Here is a 21572-nt window from a genome sequence, read left to right on the forward strand (position 1 = left end):
GAGCAGGTGCAATGAAAAGGGAGCTGATACCAGTGTCCTTGTTCACAGGACAGAAAGTCCACAGCAGAATCAATGACTCACCAAATTTACATGGGAAAAAGCAACACAGTCAAGTTCCCATTTAAGGTGGTTTTATAGTAAACACTAATTTGTCAGTGTCCAATATTAATTAGAAAACCTCTAAATAACTGAAATGGTAGAACTGCAACATGACATTCCTTGAAATCTGCTCTACAACACTGTCGAATCGTACCCCTAAAGCCATCACTTCTCTGCATACATGCTACATTTCACAACAATGAAATAACTGAAATTGTGGAACTGTAACCCACATTTTTTGAAATTTGCTCTACAACCACTTGCCAAATCATACTTTGAAAGTTATCACTTTCCTGTATATATGTTATATTTCATAACAAAACATGTCAAAAAGAAAAAGAGAGAGAGAGAAAACCTCTGTTATCTGTCTTGGAGCCTTTCAAATAGTAATCTTATTTTAACCACAAACTGGTGATGTGGCAGACCCTTTCTAGAAGAAACTAGACTTTCATCCAGTGTGTGGTTTTCTCATGCTTATTCCCACCCTGACAAGCCCTTGCAGAGCTCTCAGTGTCCTGTCTGCTCCTTTGCCAGACACCATAGCTCCCCCATTATAGGTCTTTTCTTTTATTCCCAGCTTGGTTATCATCCTTTGAAGCCTAAGATTTCAGATCTTTCTCCTTTTTGCTCTTCTCTTGTTTCATTTTATTTTCCTCTTTGCTTCCTCCTCTTTTGCCAGGGTATACCTGACCCTCCAGAGTTACTTCAGCACACCTGTCTTGCCTGATCAAAAAGGCATAGCTCCCATCACAAAACATGAAGATATCCCGGTCTGATCCCACAATTAACCTCTGAATGTCGTAGTTGGCATTGAAAAAGACTGCCCCACAAGAGGCTAGTGATTTCTTCCATTTCCTTCTCAGTGGGGCTTCGCAATACAGAAACAAACATCACGAGAGTCTTTCCTTTCTTTGTCATTTTCAATATGCTCTCAGGCTCGCCTGGATCTATCTGTGTGAAGTCAATTGGTGCTGAGGGTCTTTTGTACTCTGGAAGATCTCCTTCTTCTATGTCATCATCTTCCTCCCACTGTTCTAAGAGCCTTGCCATGTCTGCATCACTATAATCACAAATATCCTTTCCTTCTTCCGGGGGTGGGGTGAGGTGGAGTAGCCTCGCGGGGCATCTCAGCCAGGCCCTCAGCCACATCAGAGGCAGCAGCAGAAGATCAGAAGCACAAAGCAAGAAGACAGCCATGCACACCCAGCTAGAGGCCGCCATTTTCGCTAAAGCTTTTTATTTTGAAATAATTTCAAATTTACCGGACAGTTGCAAAAATACACCACCTAATTCCCTACCCAAATACCTAGATTGACTAACTTTTAGCCACATTTTCTTTATCATTCTATCTATTCAAGCATCTGTCCATCTATTCATTTATCCATTTTCTAAACGTGTAGAAGGTTGCATACATCGTGCTCCTTGAACACCTAATATTTCCATATATATTTCCTAAGAACAAGAATATTCACTTATGTAAGCACATTACATACAGTTAAAGTTCAAAAGAAATTTAACATTGATATAAAGCATACAATCTGTATTCCAATTTTTTCATGTCCTTTTGGATCTTTTTTCCTTCATTATTAGATCTAGTCCAGGATCATGTGCTGCATTTAATTATCATTATCTCTTTAGTCTCTCTCTTTTCTTTTAAATTGTGGAAACCTATGTACAACATAAACCTTCCCATCTCAACCACTCCTAAGCATACAATTCAGTGAGATTAATCACATTCACAATATTGTGCTACTCTCACCACCATATCACCAGAACCTTTCCATCACTCCAAACAGAAATTCAGCATCCATGTAACTGCACCCAGGATAATCCTTTTAAAGTGCAGTTAGACTCAATTTGCTGGCATATTGTGGAGAATGTTTGCATTTACATTCAAGATGGATATTAGTCTGTAATTTCCTTTTCTTGTTCTATCTTTATCTGGCTTTGGTTACTAGGGTGAAGGTGGTCAAATGACTTTTTTTGAAAACCTCTTTCTTCCCTACTTTTTATTAAGAAGTTTTTCAAACATACAGAAAAAGTTAAAAGGTCAGTACAATCTACACTTGTATACCTCAATTAAGAATCAGAACTCTTAATATTTGGTCACATTTTCTTTTTTTGTGTGTGTATGTATGTGTTTGCTGAAGTATTTGGAAGTAAAATTGCAGATATCACGACTCTTCACCCATAAATGCTTTGGCATGCATCTAGGGGTCAAGACATTTTCCTATGTAACCACTAATACTATCAGACCTACAAAATTAATAATAATTCTACAATATCAACAAGTATCCAGTCCATATTAATGTTGCCAAATTATCCCCAAAATGATTTAAACTTTTTTTTTGTCTAAACCAGGATTCAATCAGGGTTTATATGTTATATTCATTATTTCTCTTTAAACTAAAACAGACACCACTACCAACTTTTTAAAATGATACTGTCTTTTTGAAAAGTCTAGGCCAGTTGTTTTAAAAATGTAATACATTCTACTTCTGTCTGATTGTTTCCTTATGGAGTCATTTAACTGGTTCTTCTATAGCCTATATTTACTATAAACTAGAAGTTAGGTGTATAGGCTTGATTAGATGGTGACTTCCAGATCCCTCCATTGTAAAGGTGTGTATTTTACCCTTTGCAAATGGAAACAGTCTGTGGGTGATCCTTGGCAATATGTGAATATCCTCTTCCCAAACAATCTTTTACCTAATGGTTTTAGCATCTAGTAATGATCCTTCTTTATTAATGGCTGAAAAATAGAGATTTCTCTACTTCCTTCATTCCTTCTATATTTATTGGCTTAAATTTTTTAGTAGAGAAAAGCCTTAACGCCAACACCCATTCCCTCATCCCCTCACTTTTTCTGAGTATCATTATGGACTAATAAATTGTTGATGCTCAAACATGACAAACGGAAGGCCCCAAATGACTTTTAAACTTGTCTAGAGATGTTCATCTTAATTTATATTAAAGAATAATAACATTAGAATCACATAATTTTTCACATCAGACTAGCATGGAGAAAAATGTTTGATAATATACTTAACTGGTAAGTGTGTGGACGAAACATGAGCTCTTTATTGTGAGTGGAATTGTAAATTAATGCAGCATCTTTGGAGGGCAACTTAATTTAAAATCCTATATATTAAACCTTCAGATATACTTATATGCACAAAGTAAAGTATTGAGATATGTATAAGTATATTCTATACTATTTTTAATAACACAAAACTGTAAATAAACTAAATGTCCATCTTCAGGACATAAGTTAAATTATGATACTTCCATGTAATGGAATATGATCCAGGAAGTACCACATTTTCTAATAAGTAATAATTTTTAAGATATATTGTTATAACTTGACTTCATCTCCTCCTTCCTTCTCCCTTTCAACCACACTGGCCTTCCTTCATACTTTTCCTCAAACATCCAAGCATACTTCTGTCCAGGGCTTTTATATTTTCCTTCTTTCTGAAACACTCTTCCCCAAGATATTCACTTGGCTCATTCACTCATTTTCTTCAAGTTTCTGTTCTTATATGATCAGATAGATACTGACATCACCATCTAAAACAATCATATTTTCCCATCTCTAGTCCTTTCTAGCCGTTACCCTGCTTTACTTTTCTTCATACCACTTACTATACCTCCTGACATGTTTATTGGTTTATATGTTTATTATCTGTCTGCTCCTCCCACAATAGAATTATCAGTTCCAAAGGACAGCATTTGCTTTGTTACCAATTATGCCTTCAATGCATAGCGAGTGCTTATTAAATATTTTTTCCATATGAATATGTAAAAGTCATGGTTCACAACAGTGGATATGTTATGCTATATGCCTGTATCTTTTGGAAAGATGCCCAAGAAACAGGGCAAGTGAGGTGAACTGGTGAACCTGGAGGAGACGAAGGGGGGAAGTGGCCAGGGAAAGACTTACCACAATGTACATATTGTCATAGTTTGCATTTTTAACTATGCACATTTACTAAGCTATAAAAATTAATTTTAAAAATTTAAGAAAAAGTATGTCACTAAAGCACATGGACCATCCTAATTAAATCTGCTGCCACTTTTAGTATTTTTCTAACTTTATACAGGTATCTTTCTTAACAAAATGTTTAATGCTTAAACTTTTTATCTAATAGGTTTGTTCAATGAACAAATAAGACACGGTTGTTTTGACATAGGTACCAGAAACTGACCATGATCAGGTATGAATTTAAGATGAATATTTTAATTTTATTCCATGTTTTTTAAAAGATTAGAAAGAAATATGCCAACATGTTAACAATGATTACTTAACAGGACTACTAAGCTGTCTTTATGCTTCCTTAAATGTCACTTTCCACACTAAGCACATACTACTTCCATGATCAGGAAAAAAATAAATAAAAACTTTACACAAATATTTTCTAAATGTGACATTAAGAAAAAAACAGAGAGAGGCATCATTTCAGATGTAATCAACTTTTCCCTAGGATCCCATAAAAAATTCAACACCAAAATTCCTAAGTAGTATATTAATTTTAATTCATTAATATTCCTTTACTTCATGACATTTTTTTTCTTTCAGCTCAACATATACAATCAATATAATTCTATGCTTATTTTATAGGCAAAGGACAATTCTCAAATAGCGGTCATTTTAAAGGATTTAAAACTAACCATGGCTTTTAATTATTTTACAACTTTTAATTTTCTCTAACCCCTTCCTAGTTTTTTAAAATCTTACTCTCGAATTTTAATTCTTAACAATTTGGAAACCATAATTTTATAGAAGACATATCCTTAGAACAATGGTTTAAATTTCTTTAATTTTTTTTTCACTGATTACCATTAAACATAGAAGCATTTCCATGGGAAATCCTCTCATAGAACCACATATTGCAAAAGCCTGAAATAACTTCAGGTTATTTGTTTCAGGGACATATCATTCCTGCTACACAGAAGAAGTACCTAAAACTTAGAAAGGTTCAATAAATTGTCCAAGATTATCTAGTATTTTAATGACAAAAGAGAGAAAAAGAAATTAGGACAGAACACTCTAATTTTTCTATGCAGCATTCTCTACTACAATTCAGAACAACTTAAATACTTCTGAGACAAACAAGAATGAGATGGTAGCTAGGTTCACTTTATGCTGATTGACGCTTCATCCAAAAATTCTTTCCGAGACTGCTCCTTTGTTGCTATTTCCCAGATTACAGAAATCTCTTCCATGTCTGTTAAAAATAGCAAAGAACCTAGCAATAGAAGCCACCATGGCCTCAGCTCTGAGCCAAAATGGAACAGGAATTCCTCACTGGAAACTTGTGAAGCCAACCCAACTATACAATTGTAGCTCTGAAGATTACCCTAATTTCCCATGTTTGTGGGCATATTCACTTAGTAGGAACAATACCAGTTAATACTTGAATTCTGTAAAGTGAATCAGTGTTCTACTTCTTCAATTCTGTAAGATAACATTTCAAAATTAGGCATATCTACAGTAAAATAAACTACATAAAAAACAATGTAAGATACACCTTAGTAGCATGAAGGGATAACATAGCATATTATTGGACTTTGAGTGCTATAAAACAAAAGAGATTTCATTATATAAGTTATTCATTTAATAAGGGGCAAAATCAATGGAAAAGAAAACTACATTTATACATATTGTTACTAAGGACCATAAATACATTGCCTGTAGAAGTCTCCTGATTTTAAAGCGTACATACCAACAGTCTTTTGTCGCACTATGCTCCTCGCCTTTTCGGTTCCTGGGGAACCAGTGGTTGTTGCACTTCTCTGTCTCATTGGGGCTTGGCCAGGCTGATCACGACTCCATCCTCTTGAAAACGACTTGTCGACTGAAACTTTCTGAAATTCATGTCCAGCTCCTAGAAATGCATATTTTCAATCTCACTATATGGTTACTTGATCAATAATCTCTTCAAATTATACATGTTATCTATCTTGCCTCAGATTCATCAGTTTACTTATAATGAGTTATCAAATAACAAGATAAATGCATATAATAAGGTTTCTTTGATCTTCAATTTCTACAAAGATCACATTTATTCTAAAACTGATGCAGAATTTAAAAACTACACTATTAACAACAAACTATTATAAATGCTTTGCTACCCACTTGTTTTGCAACAAAAACGAAACATCTGGATGAAAAAAAAACAAAAAAAAAAAAACAAAACAAAACAGGAAATGAGCTAACAAGCTAAACTCTTCTGCCTGTCAGTAACAGCCACTTCAGAAATAAAGAACCCAGGATAAAGTTGTTTGGGCACAAACTTAACACGCTGGACAGAAGGTTAAGTATGAAATGTAACTTTGATGTAATCTCTAACTAGCTATTAATAAAGAATGCAAAATACTAACAAACCAATGATTATAAAATATTAATATAAATACAATGCTACTGCATCTTCTGTTTTTACATTAGACAGATAGATATTCCACTTCTAGGGGATGTTCATTTTTAGTTATAACTAGGAAAACGCTTTCAAAAGACTTTTCCAAGTAATCCTTTATTTTTGACTTAAAATAGAGTAGCATGAAATTACCTTCTGTTTCAAACAAAACTTGCTTATGATAAAAAAGGAACAGCATTTTATAAATTTTCATTTTGGCTATCAATAATGAAATACTTAAGACTGTATTACATATTTAAACTTCAGCTGGATATGTATAGAACACTTTATATCTCATAGAAATTATTATTAATTTTAAGGTTCCTTAAGAAAAGTTAAAAAGTACCTACATGCTTTATCATTGGAAACTCAAAACTTTTAGGGTAAATGAAGGAGGGAATAATTAAGAGAGAACATGAATTTACCTGGCTTGGTCTATTTCCTCACCCAATTATTTAAGCAAGTTTATATTGAGCATTTCTGTGAACTGCTCTTACCTTTCCCTTTATGCTTTTTCTGTTTCTGTTCACTCAGTTTATCCAATGGTAAGTCACTAAGATCCAAGCTATATAAATTTCTAGCTAAAACTTTAGTTAGTGTCTCCATAGTCAGTGACCACTCAGTGGCCAACTCTTCCCAGTATGTCAATGACGACAGAACAGAGAGTAAGTCATCCCAAAGTTCTCGGGAGATGTACACATTTAGATTTGCTTTGATCCAGGCAACTATAAGAGTCTATCAAGAGAAATAATCAGAAATAACAATAAAATATGTTTAGCATGTAACTTCAAAATCATATATTCAATTATAAAAATAAATTACCTAAAAACAAGCAGAGTTTTAAATCACATAATATCCATGACCCTTTCTTGGTAGGTAATACTTGCAAAATGAATTCATGCAATCATTATTATTTACTATAAATTTCATTTCAATAACTGCTAACTCCTAATACTCCAGCAATTAAGACAAATTTTCAAAACTGAAAAGAAATTTCCCTAAAATTATAACTATCCTTCATGCTGTATTACAAAAATAAAACTAAATAAAATAAAATAAATATTGTATAAAAAGAGACAAAAGTCCCTATAGTAGTGAGTGTTAAAAATGTTGAGTAGTAAAGTTATTGGACTAAAAAACCAAACCTACATTTCCAAAATTAAAGACAGAAATCACTAGCTATATAACTTTGAAAATTCTTCTGCTAATATAGAAAAACAAGATACTAGAAATGTACTTAATGAAATATGGTTTTGAAAGATTTTATGTAAACTGAAGGTTAAAATTCAGTGTCATTTGATAGACACCAGAGAAATTAAAAATATTTTGTCATAAATCAAATCATAGAATAAAAAACTTATTCATAAAAGGGCAAAAATTATTGATAAACCAGTACTTCCAACTGAGATTTTGTGGATTTCTACTAAAGATATACATACTCTCGCACTAAAGATGTCACAAGACAAAGGATTTTTCAAAAGCTTAAGTTCTATAAATATTACTAAGGAATTCACATAAATTTAATGTAAAAATGAAAATGAGCAGTTTAGGGCATGGTAATAACTAATGACCTTCCATTCTATCTTCAGGCTACAAAAAAGTTATTTCACATAACAAGCTAAAAACGTCTTCCTATAGCTTTCATCATTGTTTTAATTCTAACAAGGGGGAAATTTTTTTAAAAGGCTAATGGAGTTAAAAGGGGTTTAGATAATAAAAGTAGCTAGTTTTAATGGATTATTCACAATAAGTATAGAATTTTAAGTAAAATAGCTAATAATGGGGGAGGGGCATATTAATTTGAATGGTTATATCAAGAATTAGAATCGAGATAATTTTTATCTTTGATATTTAAAAACATTTTATCCATGTACTTGAATTTAATGTGCCATCTTTAGGTATTTCTTTTGCTTTCTATATGACAAAGAAACCATAATACATTTAAAATTAGAACTGTATTTTCAGATTGGAAAATACAATGTGTAATTCCTGCATAATTACATTACTACTGATACTTCAGAAATGAGCTAACACAACAAAATCTTATGGAACAGCATGATAAGAAAGAATCTTGATTATTTACTACTTTCTTATTACTACAGAACAACAAAGTTTTTTCCTAACAATCCCAAAGACTTGAAAACTCATAAAGCAAACAATCAGGCCATTATTCATGAAGACCTCTGCCAGCTTTCTGACACCATATATAAATATGTCACAAGAAATAAAGTATCATCAGCCCTTAAAACACTTTTTCCACAGACCTGATATTTTTTCCACTCTTATACCAGGTTATGAGTTTAAATAAATGGAAAATAACGTACTTAAATAAGCAACTTTTTACTTAACTCTACAAAAGATCTCTGATTTAAAACGTTTTTCCCAGGAAAAAGTTCACGGCTCACTGAATCTTTAAGAAATATATATCTAGCTATCCATTTATCTATCTATCTACATATTTATTTATTTTTATTGCCTGGAAAAGTGGTCCTGCAAGTCGACCTGCCAAGGTCATATTTTTTTTCCCCTGGAACTGTAGAAAAGCTTGTGGTGGCATCTTCAATACAGACTCTGTGACTCTGAGCAATACAAGCAGCATCTGTTCCCTTAAAGTAAAAAGATGAATTAATTTTTCCTTCTTGCAAATGTTTGCTTTTGATTAATGGTTAACTTTCAAATTAATATGTTACAAAAATTACAACAAATTATAATTCAAAATTCAAATATCAAATGTTTTTGAAAGACAATTTCAATTTTTAGAATTCTTTAAATATTAAAATGAGAAATTCCATTTTATAAATCTACACCATTTTTTTAGCCACAATATACTTCTGTCAAATAAAATTTTATGCAAAAGTTGAGCAACTGGTGGTGAGAAGGTGTATGTTTGTTGCTCTGCCCTTCCCCCATTCACCCACCCCCCCCAAATCAAGTAACAGACCTCAGGGAGCTATTTAAAGAACACTCATTTATACAATAGTTCTACCTTGATGACTATCCATCAACTCCAACTTGACAATAAGGAGAATAACTACATATATGTAGGCTCAATTTCAAAAACTACATGCTATCTTAAGATTAATAGATTACAGAGGGCCTGATAACCAATAAAGCGGCCATTATTCTATTGCCTATTTTCATCCTTTTCAGTTTGAGCCATTTTTTAACCCTTTGTTTTCTTTGTGTATTAAATCTCAAGCCAACCCTAACATTATCCTCATCTTATCTCTTTCCCCGAGAAGCTTATTACTAAAACCATAAGACTACCTTATTAGCACCTGTTAATTCGGAAATTGATTTCAATCACATATGAAAAAGAGGCTGACGAGGGAATTTCAGTTGGGGTATATATGCATGCTAGCAGCCCAAGTCCCTATCACAGCCTCCTACTCTGGCTATCTTTCAGACCCATTCCAGGCATAACAACACATGGGACAGTCTGTGTGAGAAATGTAACTGAAGCAGCAAAAAATCCCAGCTCTAGAAGTCATGGTTTTTCTCGGAAGTAAGGATAGAATCAAACAGAAAAATACTGCTTAATTTAAAATATATTAAATTTATTTAACAACAAATGCATGCAATCATTCATAGAATAAAAATCAAAGGTGCCACATTTGTAACCTTTGGCTTCTAGCTTTGCTATATGAATTGAAAATCATTTGAAATTAACAACATATACAATAACATATAGATTTCCAAAGAAATCTTAACTTGATTTGTGGTCAAACTATAACTCACTCATATATCAGACAATCTTCTCACTTTAAATTATAATAAAAATGATTTTAATTCACAAAGAAATTCTTGAGAATTCAATGTAAATACGTGGGCAATCTCTCATAAGGCTTTGACTTCAAGGGAATTTGCAAAACGGGGAAAATTTTGAAATTGAGATCCACTCAGCAAGTCTCTCACTTTAACCTGGCTACACATCACTGATTCAAAGCATATAAAAAGGAAAAAGAAAGACTAACAAAAGAATGCTACAATGCAGTATAGATAATGGTTATTGACTTGGCTCTAAAGTAAAAAAAATAAACCATAGTTCAAATCTCTATTCACTTCTTACTAGCTGTGTAAACGAGGCCAAATTATGTAATCTCTTTGTGGCTCAGAATTGTCCCATGGAATATGGGGATATCTAACTTAAAGGATGTTGCAAAGATTCATTAAGAAAATGCCTGTAAAGTGCTTACAAAGAAACTTTAGAATGATACCTAGCACAGAGAAGTGCTCCAAATATATTAACAATAATAACTACTTATACATGTACCTCTATTAATACACTTACAGTAAAGAATATTTTTAAAACAAGGCCATTTTCCCCCATATTTAGCAAAACATAAACTAGGCATACCTTTTGGCCAAGGAGTCACCTTTTTAAGAGTGACTCTAAAAAGGGAAATTACAAACATACAATGTTCATTGCTATACCCACCTTCTACAAGAAAAGGAAATAACTACATGTCCATCATAGGGAACTAGCTAAGAAAATTATGGTACATACATAACGGTATAATACTATGTAATCATGTGTATGGTCTGGTGAACACAGATGTTCACCAAAGGTCAAACAATGATTACTTCTAGAGAGTGAGCTTTTCGACAACTTTTACTTTCTTTTTCACACTTATCTTTGTTGTTTGAACTTTACAGGAACACTTTCACAAAAATTATGTAATTGCCCTCCCTATTCTCTCCTCAAAAGGCGTTTTTTTTCCCATTCAATTAAACAAGTACTTATAGGATGCCAACAATATATAATGTACCGTACTAAGAAATAAATGCAGGCAATATAAATAACATGACAACCAGTAATGCTTTCTAGGGTCTATCTCAATTCACTGGCATAAACAGACATTTATAAAGGTAATTTAGGGATCAAGACAATTTTGACAAGAATTTAAAATAAGTATAAATACAGCATGAAAGGAATTGAGGGAAAAAAAGTTAAATAAGGACATGTGGAAAGAAGACAGAAATTATATACTCTAAAGAAAAGCACAGAATGTGATTAGAAAACAGCAATCTGATAAAGCTGGGAGGCAGTATACAATACTGTGGGATGGAATTTAAGCTTGAGAGAAAGGCTAGGAAAGTAAGCAGGGGCCAGATTACACATGACCTTGAACGTCAGGTTGAGAAATCTGGCATTCATACATTCACTCATTCATTTATTCATTCATTCACTCACTTACATATACATTCATTTATAAGAGGAGGTGGCCATCAAATGCCTGCTTTAGAAAGTCAGACCAAGAGGTCTTGTGGAAGTTGATCAAAGATGCCTGTGACACAGTTACCTGAGCTAATAAACAAATTCAACAAAGTGGAGGGATAAAAGATTAATACACGTAAGTCAGTAATGTTCCTATACACTAGAAATGATCTAACTGAAGAAACACTCAAGAAGATTCCAATCTCAATAGCAACTAAAAAAGAATCAAGTACTAGGAATAAACTAAACCCAGGATGTAAAAGACCTCTACAGAGAAAATTATATAACTTTACTAAAAGAATTAAAAGGGGACCTAAAGAGATGGAAAGATATTCCATGTTCATGGACAGTAAAGCTAAATGTCATTAAGATGTCAATCCTACCCAAATTATCTACAGATTCAATGCAATTCCAGTCTAAATTCCAACAACCTACTTTGCAGACTTGGAAAATCAAGGTATCAAATTTATTTGGGAGGGAAAGGGGCCTTGATTGCTAAAAACATTCTAAAAAAGAAAAACGAAGTGGGAGGACTTATAGTTCCTGACTCTGAAGCCTACTATAAAGCCACAGTAGTTAAAACAGCATGGTATTGACACAAAGATAGACATACTGATCAATGGAATCAAACTGAGAATTCAGAAATAGACTCCAAGATCTATGGTCGACTGATTTTGTCTCTTCAACAAATGGGGCTGGGAAAACTAGATATCCATATTCAAAAAAATGAAAGAGGACCCCTACCTTACACCCCATACAAAAATTAACTCAAAGTGGATCAAAGACCTCGATATAAGAGGCAGTACCATATAACTACTAGGAGACAATGTAAGTAAACATCTTCAAGACCTAGTATTAGGATGTCACTTCTTAGATGTTACACCCCAAAGCACAAGCAATGAAAGAAAAAACAGATAAATGGGAACTCCTCAAAATCAAAAGCTTCTGTACCTTAAAGGTACTTGTCAAAAAGGTGAAGAGGCAGCCAACGCAATGGGAGAATATTTTTGGAAAGTGTGTATCTGATAAGAGAATGATATCTTGCATACATAAAGAAATCCTACAACTCAATGACAACAGTACAAACAGCCCAAATATAAAATTGGCAAAAGATATGAAAAGACATTTCTCAGAAGAGGAAATACAAATGTCTAAAAAAACAGATGAAAAAATATGTATCTTCACTAGGTATTAGGGAGATGCAAATGAAGACCACAATGAGATATCATCTCACACCAATAAGAATGGCTGCCATCAGACAAACAGGAAACTACAAATGCTGGAGAGGATGTGGAGAAATTGCAACACTTATTCACTGCTGGTGGGACTGTGTAACGGTACAGCCACTCTGGAAGACAGTTTGATGGTTCCTCAGAAAACTAGATATCAATTTACCCTACGATCTAGCAATTTCACTACTCGGTATATACCCAGAAGATCTGAAAGCAGTGACACAAACGGACATTTGTACACCGATGTTCACAGCAGCATTGTTCACAATTGCCAAGAGATGGAAACAATCCAAATGTCCTTCAACAGATGAGTGGAAAAACAAAATGTGGTATATACACATGATGGAATACTATGCAGCAGTAGGAAGGAAAGAGGTCATGAAACATATGACCACATGGATGAACCTGGAAGATGTAATACTGAGTGAAATAAGCCAGACACAAAAGGAGAGATATTGTTTGTTACCACTAATGTGAACTTCGTGAAAAATGTAAAGTAAGTGTCTTATAATGCAGAATATAGAGGTCCTAGAGATGGTCAGAAGCTAGTGAAGGGGGAATGATAATGTAAAATGTACAGATATGATAATGAGGGTGCACTTAATGGTATGGGAATGGTCAGGTGTGACTATGGTTTATTAATGGGATTACAAGTATCTGTGAGTATCCGTGATGCGTTGAAGGTGAACATGTTCATAAATGGTTGTTTAAAGGCATGGAACCCACAGAGTAGCACCACAAACCTAAACAAGTATTAGCATGATATACTTAGAAGGTATGACACTGGTGCGGAGGGTTAACAACAGAGTGGTATGGAAAAACTACCCTTTACATATTAAAGATTATATTTAATAGCAATATCTTACCAACACTACACTAATACTAAGGATGAATAATTAGCATCTGATAAGAGATCTGGGATGTTATGACAATCATTTAAAGTTAAGTGTGACGACTGTAAAACTAAGTGAAGATAATGTAAGAAAATGACCATTTATCTTCGGATAGAATATATATTAAGTGAAATTAGGAACCCACTACTTAATAAATCAAGCCCTCGACTTGAGGCGTACTCTTATGAAACTTAGGGTTGTAAATGGGGGGCTGAGCCCTCCTATAATTATGCCTAAGAGGCATCTCCAGGGAACCTCTTTTGTTGCTCAGATGTGGCGTTTCTCTTCCTAAGCACAACTCAGCAAATAAATTCATTAACCACGCCCCACCCCCCCCCCCACACACACACATACAAGGAACATGACTCCCAGGAGAAAAGAATCTCCCTGGCAACATGGGACATGACTCCCAGAAATGAGCCTGGCCCTGACATAGAAGGATTGAAAATACCTTCTTGACTGAAAGGGGGAAAAGAAAGGTAACAAAATAAGGTTACAGTGGCTAAGAGATTTCAGAGAAGGTCAAGAGGCTATACCGGAGGTTTCTCTTACGCCAGCTCCAGCTAGAAATCCCAAATGGCCACAGTATGCCATGCCCTTACCAAAATTAATTCCCAAGTACCTAGGTCCCTACCTGAGATTCTATAAAATAGTCACTCATTAAGATTTATCTCTCAGAAACTTAAATCAACCACAGTGTTCCTATGCCAGATAAGTCCTAAAACCCAGAGGCAACAGCCTCTTTAAGATCAACAATCAGACGCAGCCCTCTTTCCCATGCTGTCAACACCCTCTTTCAATATGAACAAGTTAGGATGCTCACTGCCTAAATACCCCTAAAGATGGAGAAGGAGATTAAGTGAGAGGAAGGGGTAGTAACAAAAAAAGATAAATTTAACAAGGGTCTACGAATAGTGAAACTTTATATAAATAAATAAATATATATATATATATACACACACACATATACATACACACATATTTTTAGATGCTGGGGTGTTGGAATAGCTGGAAGGAGGTAAATGACATAGCAGAATTGTAATAAATAAATAAATAAATAAATAAATAAATAAATAAATAAATAATTTAGATGCTGGGGTGTTGGAATAGCTGGAAGGAGGTAAATGACATGGTGGAACTGTAACCTATATCATCCTTTGAAATTTGCACTATAGTTGTAACTGAATTGTACTTTCAAAGTCATCACCTTTCTGTATATACCTCATATTGCATAATGGGGAAAGAACTTAAGACAGTGGAATTGTAACCCACAACAATTTTTAAAATAACCTATATAACTGCTTGTCGACCTGTGCATTGAAAGTTAACATCTTTTTGTATGTATGATATATTTTACAATAATGGAAAAAGCCAAAGTTGTGGAACTGTGAACCATGACATTCTTTGAAATTTGCTCTCTAACTAGTCAAATAGTACTTTGAAAGTTATCATTATTACGTACATACACAATATTAAAGTTCATAATAAAAAAGGTGCCTGTGACAAAGGGAAGGGGACTGTTATCATTATAATAATTATATAAAACATTATATTCATTCATTCAATAATAGGAGCGCCTACAATATTGTAACAAGTCTTGTTCACAGATACTACTACTGTAAAAATACTATACTTGTATATGCAATTTAGAAACAACACACATAAAGGATAAAAAAACCTTACCAAGTCTTTTTGTCCATTGACACTTGCACAACCATGAACCGATAAATGTTAAGAATGCGTTTACACATATCTGTGTGTTCATCCAGAAGAGTTTTTATTTCATTTGCGGGTTCAAGAAGAAATATGTTTGATGAGTTTATAATAAATACCTAAGAAAAAAAAAATCATTAGGCATTAACTATGGATTTCAATGACAGAGTTCTTATTCAAAGAGAAACAAACTTCGATGCTGGTGGTGATCTACAACAAACTTAGAAGCATATTGTGTGCTAATTCTAAACCTACTTGTATCACTTGTTGAGTACTGAAATTTAACCTCAAAAAACCTATTTTTTAATGTTTATATAGTAAATATGATATTACTACTAGACACTCGAGGAAAATAAAGCAAGCACAAAAACAGCATTTTCCAAAATTGAGAGCTTAAACATAATATGCCTTGTTGCTGAAATAAAATGAAAAGAAGAATTAAAAAATACAAATAGTTTAGGATAAAAGATAATATCTAAAACAAGAAGAATTTTCTAAATAAGTCATTCAAAGATTATCTCCTTTTTCATGTTTTTTGGTTATGTGTGTTATATCTGTTTTGGGGATAAGTATCATACTGCCTAAACAAATTACATATTATAGTACTACTAACGAGGTGCCATCAATATGCATCTTCAATTAAGTTCATTATAATCAAATCATTAATTGTATTTTGCTATAGAGGACAAGGATTGTGAGACTCAAGTTATGAAAAAGATAGCCATTTGCAGAAACTCTCAAGGACACTTTGGAGGTACAGAAATTTAAGTCAATCATCAGCTATAAACGTAAGACAAAATTTATATCTTCTTCACCTATAATTCTGATTTGAAACCCTTGGGGGAGCTAAATGGCAAAGCACAATTATAAAGTAATTCAATGACTAACTTTCTGCCAATAAAATAGAAATTTTAATGAAATGAATTATTTTACAGAAAAACATAAACTATCAAAAGTGACTCAAGATGAAATATGCCAGAAACAAAGGCAAACACTACAATGCCTCATCAATATGAACTAACTACAATGTGAAAACTCAGATTTGAATCTTAGAGCACAGCCTATCAGTGGAATAATTACTGTAATGGTCCCTATATTGTAGGCTCTTACAACAGTCAAATCTATTCCTGAACTGTAATGGCTACCTCCAGTCTCTGAGATGCTGATCCCTTTGTGTATAACCTGATCAGTCTCTGGAACGTTGGGTATCTGTGTAACACCTGAAACTCAGAGCTAGCGCTCCGTAGATATGAATGCACATACAACAACTGTTAAAAAAAAAAAAAAAAAAATAGCTGAAAAAGAGCCCAGACTTCAATTAGAGATATGAATGAAGCATTCTGGTTATGACTAGGGAAAATTGGGCCAAAGGGTAAAGATCGAAACTGACCGTGTTTTAAAACTTCAATTTCCATGTGAGACCAAGGGAAGAGATGTTTATTTGGTGCAGGATCTATAATTTCTAAATAATATAACTTCTACAGTCAGCTTGATCAAACACCATAATTACATGGAACTTTGAATAGGAAGTGAGATATGGCAGGTTTGTATAGGTTACAGTGAAATAATGACACATCCTAAAGTAATCTGGGCAGAGAATAAAAATATATACGCAAGGCTCCCCTGAGAAGCTGGGAGAAAATGCAGAAGTGTTGGACTTCCTCATCTGGATTGCTGCTGATGTTCTCACAAACATTGAGGAAGTGGTGGTTTGGTATGCTGAGTCCTCTATATCTTGGGGCTTCCCCTTATGAAGTTCGTTAATGCAAAGGAGAGGCTAAACCTGCTTGTAATTGTCCATAAGAGTCTCCCTCTGAGTACCTCTTTGTTGCTCAGATGTGGTCCTCTCTCTCTCTAGCTAAGCCAACTCAGCAGGTGAACTCACCAAGCCTCCCCCACCCTCATGTGGGACCTGACTCCCAGGGTTGTAAATCTCCCTGACAACACAAGCTATGATTCCCAGGGATGAATCTGGACCCTGCATCGTGGGATTGAGAACATCTTCTTGACCAAAAGTGGGATGCAAAATGAAATGAAATAAAGCTTCAGTGGCTGAGAGATTTCAAATGGAGTTGAGAGGTCACTCTGGTGGATATTCTTATGCACTACATAGATAACTCTTTTTAGGTTTTAATGTATTGGAATAACTAGAAGTAAATACCTGAAACTATCAAACTCCAACCCTTGACTCTTGAAGACAATTGTATAACAATGTAGTTTACGATGGGTGACAGTGTGATTGTGAAAACCTTGTGGATCACACTCCCTTAAAACGGTGTATGGATGGATGAGTAGAAAAATGGGGACAAAAACAAAATGAAAAATAGGATGGGATGGAAGGGATGATTTGGGTATTCTTTTTTACTTTTATGTTTTATTCTTATTCTTTATGGTGTAAGGAAAATGTTCAAAAATAGATTGGGGTGATGAATACATAACTATATGATGGTACTATGAACAGTTGATTATATACCATGGATGACTGTATGGTATGTGAATATATCTTAATAAAACTGAATTCAATAAAAAAAAAAACTACAAAAAAAATGACTCAAGAAGAAATACAAAAGATGCATACATCAATCCCATCAAAGAATTTGAACTAGTAATCAAGGTCTCCCTGACCTGTCATTGACCCCCAGGCCTAGACAACTTTGTAAGTAAAGTTCAATCCAACCTTCAAGGAAAATGATCCCAATATATACAAGTTGTTTCAGAGACAAAAAAAAAGGAAAGCTACCCAGTTTATTTTATTAAACTATACTCTTGTTATCAAAAACAGACAAGAATTATACAAGAAAATAAGAGACCCATATCACTTATGAACACATATATATAAACTTTGAAAAAAACAATAGCAATTCAAATTGAGCAAAATATACTTTATGACCAAGTAGTGCTTACTCCAAAACTGTAAAGGATTGCTTGATATCAGAAAAATCTAATACAATGTATCCTATCAATAGTTTTAAGTGGAGAAAAGTATAACAATCATAATGTTCGGAGAAAGCATTTGTTACTTTTAAAAATCCTAGCAGGGAGAACCTAAGATGGTGGCTACGCAAGACGGGGTAAAAACCACCTCCGTGAAAAATACTAGACAAAAGCCAGAAAGTGACCCAGAACACCAGTTGCAGCGCTGCACCAGCCAGACAAGGTCTGCTAAATCCACAGGGACCGTGCATTTGGTGAAACTGGGACTCTGTGTTCTGAAACGAGTGAGTGAGCCGGCTGAAAGTACGGCAGCCACGCTGCAATGTGGGGAAACCATGGGTTGGCATTTGGAGATGGACTAGTACTTTTTAAAGAAAAATCCAAAAGTGGCTGCAGATATAGCAGCAAGAACCTCACAGTGAAGGGCGGCAGGAATTCCTCAATATCTGGCGTGTAAGATAGCCTTTCATGGACCCACTGCTAATTGTCCTGGAGCAAGAAAAGCAGAGGAGAGTCAAAAGGGGAAGAAAACCATGCCCCTTGCACCCATCTTCCCACTGGGCTGGGAATGCTCCTGCCCAGCGTTTGAGCCACAGCCCAGAGCCACGCCAAGGGACAGTGTGACGGGAAGTGTTTCCCACAATACTGCACACAAGCCACAATATCAGGCGTGGGCAATAGCCCTTCGTACATCCACAGCTAATTGTCCCGGAGCTCGGAAGGCAGAGCTGTGTGAAAAGGGGGAAATTAACACGCCCCCCCCCCCATCTTTACAGCAGGCTGGGAACGCCCCTGCATGGCCCGGCGGCCCAGGGCTTCCCTTGAGGGAAGGTGCGCACTTATGACGTAGCACAGCCTTCTCTCAGCAGAGGCCCTGGGAGGGCATGGCTGGGAAGAGGGACCCACTCAGAAATCCCAGGGACCCTACGCCAATACCAAGGACTTGCGGGTCAACGGCAGAGACAATCTGTGGCGAGACTGAAATGAAGGTTTAGACTCTTGCAACAGCCTTAAACTTCCAGGAACACCTGGGAGGTTTGATTATCAAAGCTGCCCTGCCTCACTAACTGCTCAGACATACACCCCACATTCAGGGCGGACAGCACCAACAACACACCCAAACTTGGTGCACCAATTGGACCCCACAAGAACCAGACCCCCAAACACCACAAAGACAAAGTAGGGGAGAACCAACTTGAGGGGAATAGGTGACTCGCCAATGCCATCTGCTGGTTAGTTAGAGAAAGTGTATGCCACCAAGCTGCAGATCTGACAAATTAGAGACTGCAGTTTGAATAATTCTTCACATCCTAAAACAACCCTATCAAGTAAAGCAAATGCCAAGATGCCAAAAACAACAGAAAATTTTAAAGCATATGAAAAAACCAGACGATATGGAGAACCCAAACCCAAACACCCAAATCAAAAGATCAGAGGAGACACAGTACTTGAAGCAATTAATCAAAGAACTAAAGACAAACAACAAGACCATGGCACAGGATATAAAGGACATGAAGAAGTACATGGCAAAGGATATAAAGGACATGAAGAAGATCCTAGAAGAGCATAAAGAAGAAATTGCAAGAATACATAAAAAAATAGATGATCTTATGGAAATGAAAGAAACTGCTGACCAAATTAAAAAGATTCTGGATACTCATAGTACAAGACTAGAGGAAGGTGAACAACAACTCAATGCCCTTGAGAACCACAGAACGGAAAATGAAAGATCAAAAGAAAAAGTGGGGAAAAAAAACAAAATAATCGAAATGGATCTCAGGGATATGATAGATAAAATGAAACGTCCAAATATAAGATTCATTGGTGTCCCAGAAGGGGAAGAGAAGGGTAAAGGTCTAGAAAGAGTATTCAAAGAAATTCTTGGGGAAAACTTCCCAAACCTTCTACACAATATAAATACACAAAGCATAAATGCCCAGCAAACTCCAAATAGTATAAATCCAAATAAACCCACTCCAAGACATATTCTGATCAGACTCTCAAATACTGAAGAGAAGGAGCAAGTTCTGAAATCAGCAAGAGAAAAGCAATTCACCACAAATAAATGAAACAACATAGGATTAAGTAGTGACTACTCAGCGGCCACCACGGAGGCGAGAAGGCAGTGGCATGACATATTTAAAATTCTGAGAGAGAAAAATTTCCAACCAAGAATACTTTATCCAGTAAAACTCTCCTTCAAATTTGAGGGAGAACTTAAATTTTTCACAGACAAACAAATGCTAAGAGATTTTGCTAATAAAAGACCTGCCCTACTTCAGATACTAAAGGGAGCTCTACCGACAGTGAAACAACAGAAAGGAGAGAGAGATATAGAGAAATTAAACAGACATATATAGAACATTACATTCCAAATCACCAGGATACAAATTCTTCTCTAGTGATCACGGAACTTTCTTCAGAATAGACCATATGCTGGGACATAAAACAAGCCTCAATAAACTTAAAAAAATTGTAATTATTCAAAGCACATTCTCTGACCACAATGGAATACAAACAGAAGTCAATAACCATGAGAGTCTTAGAAAATTCACAAATACCTGGAGGTTAAAAATGAGGGGAAGATGAAAACATTCCCCAATAATCAAAAGCTGAGGGACTTCATCACCAGTAGATCAGTCCTATAAGAAATGCTAAAGGGAATCGTGCAGGCTGAAAGGAAGGGACACTAAACAATTGACTGAAACCACATGAAGAAATAAAAATTTTTAGTAAAGATCACATGGTAAGTATAAATACCAATACTACTTTATTTTTTATTTGTAACTCCACTGTTTACTTCCTACAGGATCTAAAATACATTAAACTGTAATGATAAATCAGTGGTTTTGGACTCAATGTAAAATAGGTAATTTTTGACAAGAACTACATAAAGGTGGGGGAATGGAGGAGTATAGAAACATAGTTTATGTGTCCTATTGAAGTTAAGTTGGTATCAAAGAAAACAAGATTGTTATAGACTTAAGATGTTAAATTCAAGCCCCATGGTAAACACAAAGAAAGTATCAGAGAATATGATCACAGAGAAGAAAAGCAGAGTATGGGT

At 34.9% G+C, this 21572-nt stretch overlaps 1 protein-coding gene and 1 pseudogene across 7 annotated transcripts in view; both read right to left on the reverse strand.

The window, feature by feature from the left end:
- RALGAPA1 (Ral GTPase activating protein catalytic subunit alpha 1) overlaps positions 1-21572 on the reverse strand; it is a 384096-nt gene that overhangs the window by 209764 nt on the left and 152760 nt on the right. For all 7 annotated transcript variants that reach the window (XM_037834821.1, XM_037834823.1, XM_037834822.1 and 4 more), the window contains exons 13-16: positions 15542-15690; positions 8992-9121; positions 7013-7250; positions 5826-5987 (exon numbers count right to left, since the gene is read on the reverse strand). In XM_037834821.1, coding sequence (XP_037690749.1) covers positions 5826-5987; positions 7013-7250; positions 8992-9121; positions 15542-15690 — 679 coding nt within the window. The remainder of the gene's footprint in view (positions 1-5825; positions 5988-7012; positions 7251-8991; positions 9122-15541; positions 15691-21572) is intronic.
- Positions 72-1673, reverse strand: LOC119532420 (annotated as a pseudogene).

This window comes from Choloepus didactylus, chromosome 4, assembly GCF_015220235.1.
Source record: "Choloepus didactylus isolate mChoDid1 chromosome 4, mChoDid1.pri, whole genome shotgun sequence".
Lineage (NCBI taxonomy): Eukaryota > Metazoa > Chordata > Mammalia > Pilosa > Megalonychidae > Choloepus > Choloepus didactylus.